Source organism: Arachis stenosperma, chromosome 8 (assembly GCF_014773155.1).
Source record: "Arachis stenosperma cultivar V10309 chromosome 8, arast.V10309.gnm1.PFL2, whole genome shotgun sequence".
Taxonomy (NCBI): Eukaryota; Viridiplantae; Streptophyta; class Magnoliopsida; order Fabales; family Fabaceae; genus Arachis; species Arachis stenosperma.
The window spans coordinates 22,425,921-22,436,328 of NC_080384.1; the positions used below are offsets into that span (position 1 = coordinate 22,425,921).

The window sequence follows — 10,408 nt, forward strand, 5'->3', positions numbered from 1 at the left end:
AATATATATTAACTAAAATAATATAATTATTCCAAATAATATATTATAAATATAGTAAAATGACATATTTCAATAAAAAAATTGTTAATAAAAAATTATATGAATTTTTATTCCGCACAAAATAAAATTATTATATGTTTGTTTGTTTTTTATGTTATATATGGTTTTTTTAATTAAATTAATATAATACAAAATCTTTTATTATTCTATTCATATTTAATGTTTTAATTTTGTTTCTCACAAAATAAAATTATATATATATATATATATATAACACAAAAATTTTTATCATTGTGTTTATATTTAATATTATAATTTTATTTCACATAAAACAAAATTTATTTAAATTTTAATATTATATACATAAAATATATATATAACACAATTTTTTATCATTGTGTTTATATTCAATATTATAATTTTATTTCACACAAAATAAAATTTATTTAAATTTTAATATTATTTAAATTTTTTTCTAGATTTAGTACATGAATTTTTAACTTATTTTTTATGTATTATTTATTTTAATTCTAAAGTCCAACAATTTTTTTTACAGACATGTTATTTTTAATATTTATATACTATTTTTTTATTTTGAACTTCAGCCAAATATCTGAGACTTATAAAAAAATTCTAAAACTTGTAAAAAATGATTAACCTGATTAACAGGTTACCTTTTTAAATTCAGACCATTCAAATAAAATATAACAAATGAAGAGTTTAGATTTAACGAATTCACAAGGTGTGCAGCACTCTATACTTAGCAAGGAGCGTTTAAGAATGAGCCATATATATATATATATATATATATATATATATATATATATATATAATGGTCTTCATTGGATGAAAATTAATAGATCTCATTTATTAAATTATATATATAGATGGTGCATATAGAGATATGATCATTGAACTGACTCACTCTGAGAATTCCTAATGGTTATAATTACCGTATATTTGTCAATAGGATATTCTCAAGATGAACATAGTAATAGAGTTGCCTTTGACCTGCGACTGTCATAGTAATTAACAATGTATTTATTATACTTTGATTTCGGACACCTAATACCCTAGGGTGCTAGTTGAATGGATATTGGGTATGATTTAAATACTTGTAGAATTAATGATTAGTCAATAAGGAATCCGTCAACTCTCGGTAAAGAGTTTGAGCTCTATGATTATAATGACTGAGATGAATAAAACCTTGGCCAAGGAGATTGAATGAATGAAGAAATGTGTTTCTTAGGTCATTTGTTCTTCTAAGGTTCTTAGTAAAAATATATTACGTCATACTATCGGGTCGTTGAGGAGTGTTGCTAGACGCCAACCTTGATTAGTAAATTTAGTACGACTAATTTACTACCCGCTTAGTATTGAACCTATGGGGTCACACACTAACTAGTGTTATAACCTTTGCTATAGAATTATTTAATTATTATTTTGATTTGATCAAATAAATAATTAGTGTTCTAACCTTTGCTATAGAATTATTTAATTATTATTTTGATTTGATCAAATAAATAATTATATTAATTCAAATAAAATATTATTGTATTCTTTGCTAGCACCAAGAATATAATAATAGTATGATAATTGAGAACATTAAATGAGATTTGAGAATAATAAGTTATTCTATTTCTGAATTTGGATGAGATCCTAACTGATTCTGTTTTCAAATTGAGTTATGATATGATTCATAAAATTTGAGTGATTCAGATTTGGAATTTCAAGATATGATTTAAATTTGAATTGAGAATCAAATTTAAAATCAGTAACAAATCTCATACTATATATATGTACGTCAAGAGTACAGGAAAGCAACGAGAGAATAACAAGAGTCCTTTACCTCTATACACATAAATGTATGTGAACCTAATTCTTGGAGAAGAATTTTATGGTGTGCAAGGAGTTGCAAAGAGGTTCTCAATTTAGATAAGATATTCATTGGTCAAAGAGTTGATAGCAAAGATTAATCTCGTGTGGATACGCATAGAATTTTAGTATAATCGAAAAATAAAGTTTTTGCTAAAGCGTCTAAAGGTATTTAGATATGATCTACTGTATATTTATTATTGGAATAAAGAAAGTTTAAGCACAAAATAGATGTTTAGGATTACTTTCTTTTCTTCCGCTGCGTGTTATGAACACATGGTAATTTTTCAATTCATACCATACAATTAATTATTTTAATATATTAATTTATTTTATATTTGATATTATATAACAATAAATTGTTAATTTAATAAAAAATTAACTAACTAAAATCATATAAATATAATTTTATATTCTAAAATATTAAAAATATATTTTAAATTAAATGGACTAATCAAACATATTTTTATTATTTTTAACATTTAGAAATCAATATTCTTTTCACAAATCAATAGCGTTTTTTAAGATATGAAAAAATTAAAATTAAAATCATATTTAAAAATAAAAATAAAAAATATTTTTATAAATCAATCAGACAAAGTTTAACCCCTAACAAGATTCTTTGATATTTATAAAATACTTCTATAGAATAGTGGAAGGAGTAGTGTTACTCTCTATCCTCAATCAAAATATAGGTTGCTTTTTAAGTATCATGATTAAACATTATTAAGTAATATTTATTTCTATTGATTTAGATGAAAATTGTATTTTAACGTAATTGAGTATTATTTGAATTAAACATTTTTTTAATTACTATGTATATTGGCATGTTGTTTGAAAATAATTTGAGTCAATAATTATCTCAAATTCAATATCATAATGATATTAAATATTATTAATCACATGTCAAATGCAAAACAATAAAAAAATAAATTAAGATGATTGGTGTCAACAGTAGCAGATGAATGAGGCCACGACGCCACCGGTTTAAGCAATATGCCAAGTTGCCGACACACACAGCATTTTTATTATCGATATGAAAAACGTATTTTCAATTGACAATACAAACAAGAAGGATAGAAGAAAAAGTTACTGTCAAAACAGAAAAGGAATCATGTACGTGGTGTTCCTGTGGCACTACCAAAAACAGAACACGATGTACACCCCACAAATACAGATAAGTGAAAAACCTTCTTTGTAATTCAGATTTGCCACGAGAATCATCTCTGTCAAAATTGTTCTGAGCTTTCCTCGTCGTGGCAAACTTGTACTCTCTTCGTGAATTTGTCACAGATGCATGCAGTGATCACGGATGCATGCAGCACTACTCACAGCGGCAAAATTGTCCGCTCATCTGCAATCAATTTGGCATTTCTTTCTTTTGAAGAATTATGGTCATTTTATTTACAAATAATATATCTAACAATTTATTATATATTTATTTTGTCATTTTATAGATTTTTAATAATACATATAAAAAGCTATAGAAAAAAGTAAATAAAAAAATTGTCATTAAGATATAGAAATAATTCAAAGTTACTAAAAAAAATGTAAAATGGTCTAAATTGACCATTGTAAAAAAATGATAAAACAATATAAATTAGTTAAAAAATAGGTTAAATTAAAAGAAACCCATGGCAAAATAACTGATATTGCAAAGTAACTTATTAACATGTAAGACAAGATCAAAATTTTTATTGAAGATGTTTTCATCTTACTATAGTTGTGCAAAACTCAATCAGAGGTTAATAGTTACAAAATTGTTTGGTCACAATTTGTTGGGCTTTAGTTAATGAAACATTACTTCTATCTATATACTAATTTACTAACATTAACATATAGGATATGTACTACTTATTACATTTGGAAAAAATTGTAAAAAAGGAGTACACATCATTTAAACATAATAAAATAAATGAGTACTTTGTTACTAAGGAAAAAATATATGAAAAGAGAGTAAATACTACACTTTTTGGTTTTTTTCTTAAAATAATTTGGTTGATGTTGAATTATTTCCTTAAAATTTAGTCATTATTTTATTATTTATAATTAAATTTTTATCTATATTATTAATAAAAATTTATTTTATATTATTATATTTATATAAATAATTATTTGTTTTACAATTAAATTGAATTAAATTTTTATTAATATATTTAATATTATTGCATTATAATTAAAAAGAGATGCATTGTAGTTCAACTTTGGAAATGAAGAAAAATGTAGGCACTACAATACATCAGAAAATAATTTTCATTTCTTTCTTTCTTTCTTCATATTTACAGTGCAAAGCTAAGAGAGAAAGATGAGTGTGTTGTGTGATGGATTGTGTCGGCCATCTTTGGATTTATCTTAAAGAAAGCTCAACGTGGCGGCAGTACGACACGAGAGCAGCCAAGTGGGAAACTCATTCTTTCACTTCATCCTTCTCTCCAATATATAGTACTACCATTATTAATTATTAACTATTAATACTGTTAAAAAAAAAGATATTTGGTACATAAATATTAATTCATTCTACTAAAATAAAAATATTGACCCATTATAAATAATTTTTTTTTAATTTAATTTTTATTTGGCATATAAATACCGAAGGTAATGAATAGAACAGCAACAGGATTCGGGGGAAGGTTTATTAGTTCAGGGTATGAACCGAATCTCCCATAAAGGTTTTCCTTGCAACTCATAAACTGATCAAATATATATATATTTTATTCAAAGAAGCAAAGATGAAGAAACAGCCATAGAAATACTACTATATACATCTGGCTACTTTAGTTGAATTTAGTTTAATTGAATTTAATCTTCTTTCTTCGTTTAGTTATTATTGGTAGGTAGCAAAGAAGAAAAAAGGGGCCATCCAGGTCGGTGCGCGCGGTAAAGAAAGTTCCAATGGAAGAAGTAAAAGACTGCTGCTCCAGCAATACCACCGCCACGAGAAGCAGAGGAAGAAGAAGCAGCAGCACTGGCAGCTCTTCAGAGAAACGCAAACAGCAGCAGCAGCAGCAGCAACAACAACAACAAGAAGAGAAGCCGTACAGAGGAATAAGGATGAGGAAGTGGGGGAAGTGGGTGGCGGAGATTAGAGAACCAAACAAGAGGTCAAGGATATGGCTGGGTTCATACACAACACCGGTGGCCGCCGCACGCGCCTACGACACCGCCGTGTTCTACCTGAGAGGGCCATCTGCGCGCCTCAACTTCCCTGAGTTGTTGCTGCAAGAGCAAACCGAAGCCGTCGAAGGAGACATCACTGCCGATTCCATACGCAAAAGAGCCACACAGGTTGGTGCCAGAGTGGACGCCGCTCTTCAAGCCTCATCAAACTCTGTTAATTCCAGCCAGACCACTTCCGAAAAACCAGACTTGAACAAGGTTCCAAAATCCGAGGAAACTGAAGAAGATTCTCTTGACCAAGATTAATATTACTAGATGTACTATCATATGGTAAATATATATGATGCAAGTGCGGTACCGGTGTTAGGAGTGGGGCTTGTAACTTGTAACGAACTCTGCCTTCCCCCCTTTCACCTCTTTCGGTTTCTTTCATTTCCCTCTTCTTGTTTTTCTTCGTAATATCTTTTATGTTTCTCGTGTAGTTTAATTAGAGTAAATATTTCGCTTCCATTTTAATTCATGGTTAGAACAGGGGTCTATAATAAGAGATGATACCATAGAGAAACAGCAAAGATGCCTTATATTAGTACTAGCTAGCTAGTAGTAGTATAGTTATTTGAACATATGTTTCTCTTTTTATCTCATCGAGTCATGTATGTATGTATGTGTGTGGTAATTTGTAATGAGTTTGGAGGAATGATAGAGGGTCAAGCAAAATTTATTGTTTTTGGTCTCTTAAGTTTGGCCGCCAAACCTCCGTGGGTCGGTGGGTCCGTTGGCTGGACCTAGACAAATATGGAACCAAGTTAATCAGCTAGCCATGCTTTGTTACTTTGTTTCAAATAATTCTCTCAATCTGGTTCCGATTTAATGGAATAATACTATTATCTAATAAAGGTAGTTTCTTGTATTACTAGTATTATTGCTGCTAGTGCTGAAGCTTGTGTTATGAAGTTGGTTAATTCTGATCTTTGCGGAAGTTCAAGTGAGATGGAAGAGGGCATTGGCCAAAGGGTGGATAAAGATAGGAACAGGAGTGGCCCAACAACATCGCATTAATAATATTAACAAACGCTAAAATGTTTCAATTTCAGTAGTAGTCACCGAATAGTAAGTAACAAGTGGATAAAGAGATAAGGAAGAACTAACTCAGCACCAAAAGAATCAGTTATCGTGGCAACCTTGCTTACACCACACAAAATAAGTACAAGAGATTTTATTTTTATATAATTTTCAATATTCTTAAATTATTTTGAGAAAAGGAAAAAAGATCGTGCAAGAGAGGCGGAGAATTGTAGAACTGGTGCTTAAACAGAGGCTGTCACTACACTCGCTTGTCATAGTCATAGGAAAGTTGGAGGTTGCGAAAGCTTTGTTTATCGAAGTTTATATCTAACATCGAAAGAGTACGACCTTAGCCACTTCTCTTTTTATTTTTCTTTCTTTGTTTTATGGGTTTTTTTTATGAGTTTAATTTTGATGTATTGATCCATATAAAACATATAATTATATTAATTTTTTGAATAATTATTTATGTGATCAATATAAAAAATAATTATTTTTATTAATATATTGTTATATAATTAAATGTACATATAAAATTAATTTACACGAATAGTGTATCAAAATTAAAATTTTTTTATTGAAATATTAGTATGTAGTTGGTTACGTTTTTTATTTTGTTTTCCATCTTAGATGAAACAAACAGAACAGAAGCTGAAATACAAAGCGATGAAAGTATGATGGTTTGTTTTCTAAGGTGGCGTGTGAAGTGAATGATTGTGTTATCTTCCAGCTGGGATATATGGGCGGCGTCGTATGCGGCTCTGTTCCATTGCTTTCCAATCATTGATGGAAGGTCAAACTTCAAAGTCCAACATCAATACCAAATATAAATACATGATATATAGTTTCATACTTTCATATGTAAATTAGTAAACTTATTCAACGGGTAAGTTTATTTGACTATGTTTTAACTAAATTTTTTTCCCACTTTTCAGTGTCCACCAAGTTTACTGGTTTTTTAAGTTTTACATGCCATTTAATATTTTTTACACAAAAATAATTTTGAGTTTGATTTTTTTTTTTTTAGTTTTAAGTAAACAAAATGAGAATTATGGTTAGATGATGTTAGTCCCTTTGGCACGAGAGATTTGCATGATTACTGAAGAATCACATTTTATTGCACTAAAGTTTAATAACTCGTAACTTGTTTATATGGAATAAAATTGGAATATTTAATTTGTTAAATTAAAATTAATGTATTAATTATATAAAGTATATTTTCAATGTAAAAAATAATATATTAAATATATAAAATTACTTTATTAATAAAATTGTATAACATGATATATATATATATCAGCTATAAGCTCAGCTATAAACTCTTAAGTTGGTTAAAAAAAATTTTGCAATTGCCTCATGTTGAAATTTCTTTTTATATAAACTGAAAATATCTAAAATTTGAAAAAAAAATATACATAAGTGTTTAGGAACAGCTACACTACTAATAATGAAAAATATAACACAAATTAACTAATAAGAAAATTTTGGAAGTTAATATTGCACAATTAATTTTACCGCCAATATTTAATATAAGGAAAAAAAAATCGAAACTCAAGTAAAAGAAATATAAAATTCAATTTCAACAATAGCTTAATTTTAGTGTTTCATTCTGACTTTGCTTGATAACTTGTTATAGTGTTGATTGAAATTGACAGTTATAATATTAGTTATTTAATATTATTTTTTGTGACTAATTTTTAATGTACACTTATCAATCTAACATAGTTAATAATGCATCGAGTGGAGTACCAAAATTTTAAAATATTAAGGAGATTTAAACATTATTAAATATTCTATATATATATATATACCATTCTAATATGCAAACAAAATCTTTTCATATATATCTTGATCTTTCTAAATTCCTCATTTAAGTTAAAAGGGACATCATACTATTAATCAAGATGTTTGACTTTTTTATGATTAATGAGCTTGAGCAAAATCTGATGAAATGAATCAAATTTTTAAAAAAGTCTATCCTATAAGGTGAACTGCTCAAATTAGAAAGTCTTCTTCAATGAAGTACATAAATTAAATAATCGCTCAAGATCTATTTATAAAGTTTGTTTACGGCCGGCTTTAGTATTAGTTTTCCCCCTCTCTTTTATTGAGTCGTTCCTCTATCTCGGTTATGTGAATACTGTCACCGATAAATGATTCAGTATTACATGTCTTAACATAATTTATTATTTTTTTTATTAATAATTAACTAATAATATTTAAACGAATTAACTAAAAATATAATTTCGGGAATTGAGATACTAAACTAAAGATATTATGTTGCTCACTCAAGATTACTTATTAAAACTATTGATCATCAATATAAATTAAATTGATGATACTTAAAATTTTTTTGTTTCAATTTGATTCTTAAAAATTTTTTTATTCTTTTAACCAATATTCTTTGAAGAATAATGTTATATAACCAATTTTTTAGTTAATATTAACTCATTTTTTTAATTATTTTATGAAAAATACTAAAAAATATCAAAATTTATTATTTTTGAATAAATTTTAACAACTCTCTGATATTTTTCTTATTTTATTTATTATAAATTTAAAATTTAAATCATAAACTTTTAATGTATATCCTAAATTAAAAATCCAAATTTAAAATTGACTAATGTTAATTAATTAAAAATTAATTTTTCATATTTTTTTCTCTTTAAAATTAAAATATTCTTTGGCCAAATTTTTAAAGGAAAAGACATAATATATGGAATTGGGCCCTGCTAATTACTAACCAGGATTTTAAAATGTATAGTTAGCTATACGGCATCAAAACTATAAAAAGTTTTTCGGATTAAATTTATTTAAAATGAGGAGGCTGCCAGTAAAGTAAAAAAGTGATTGTTTAGTAATTCTCAAATTAAAATAGTAAAGTTTATATACAATAAAACTTACAACTTTACTAATAATTAATCTATTACTTAATTATTTTATTAATTTCTTTTTTTATAGGATTTTTTTTCAAATTTACCTGATCCATATTAAAAGCTGTAAAAAGACACATAAAACAAAATTTAAGAATATAACATATAAGAATTTCAAAAACAGCACAGAATATCCCACAAACTTCTTGAGCCGTGATTATATGTGTATTAATATACTAACAGATAATAATACAATATGGCAGTTATGTTAATAAATTTTAAATGTTGTATAGTCATCATCAGGTTAACTAAATAAGATGTTGTATAGTCAGATAGATAGTCAATAGATTTGTCTCTAGTTTGAAAGGGATGGCCGGAGTTGAAAGAAGGCGAAGCCTACGATACAGCAAGGTCCAACGCTGACCAAGTATAACCAAAAAAAAAAAAAAACTACTTGGAAATTTTGGCAAGAAATTGAAGCAGCGATGATTCCCACCTCTGTTCACCTAAAAATATATTTTTCGCTTACTTCAATACTTCGTATAATATAAGCCTACATGACTACATGCGATGACTACTGCATATACTACAAAATCATAACATGGCATATATTGTAACGTGGATATATTGAAGAAAAAAAAAAGTAACGTGGCATGTATTGTAATTATTGTTCATATGTTATTAATTAAATATAGAATACTATTATTTTAAGTCTAAATTATTACTAATTTGCCTGAGGACCATGAAAATTTATACCTTGACAACAACAACATAACAACCAGCTAAGTGACTGATCTTTAAAAAAACAACTCCAAAACCTAAGAACACTCAATCGAATCATAATGAAACATGAAGGAAAGTCATCCACTCAGGGTTATCCACCAATTGATGGTTTAGTTTTTAGGGGGATTAAACTCGCCACCGTAGAGAGTCATAGACTAAACGAAACCTAAACAGTCTCAATTAGCAATCCATACTAAATATTTAAATATTAAAACAGCGCCAACAAAAAGAGACGGCCCTACTATTACTAACCAGAAAACTTAATTGTCTTCAGTAAACTTTTAGTTAAGGGGGTAAAAATATATTAAAATAAATTTTATTAAATATTATTATATTTATATTTTGAAACTAAAATCATATATATAAGTATTCAAAAAAATTCACCTATATATAAAAATTAAAAAATATATTAATTTAAAAGAATAAAAAATTAATTGAAATAGTTTTTTATTTTAAAATAATTAAATATTATATTATATATATTTTAAATTTAATTTTAATATATTATTAATTTAAAGAATATTAATTAATAGATAAATAACATTTTTTATTTTAACTAATTTTTTAAAAAAAATTAATAATTTCACTTATATTTTAAAAATTAAGTTTTAGCTTATTAGTAATTAATTATTTGGTTGGTTTTTTAAAAAATATATTATTAATATTTATTAATTTTAAATTTGTTCATTTATTTA

At 26.4% G+C, this 10,408-nt stretch overlaps 1 protein-coding gene across 2 annotated transcripts; it reads left to right on the top strand.

Annotated features, from left to right (window-relative positions):
- Nucleotides 1-4,292: 4,292 nt before the first annotated feature.
- LOC130944969 (ethylene-responsive transcription factor RAP2-1-like) lies at nucleotides 4,293-5,731 on the top strand. Of its 2 annotated transcripts, none has more exons than XM_057873588.1 (2): nucleotides 4,293-4,544; nucleotides 4,697-5,731. In XM_057873588.1, exon 2 carries the CDS (start codon nucleotides 4,768-4,770, stop codon nucleotides 5,296-5,298), a length of 531 nt encoding a protein of 176 aa, XP_057729571.1. In that variant the 5' UTR covers nucleotides 4,293-4,544; nucleotides 4,697-4,767; the 3' UTR covers nucleotides 5,299-5,731. The 2 variants fall into 2 exon arrangements, with proteins under 2 accessions (XP_057729571.1, XP_057729572.1); XM_057873589.1 differs by having other exon boundaries at nucleotides 4,314-4,520.
- The last annotated feature ends 4,677 nt before the right edge of the window (nucleotides 5,732-10,408 follow it).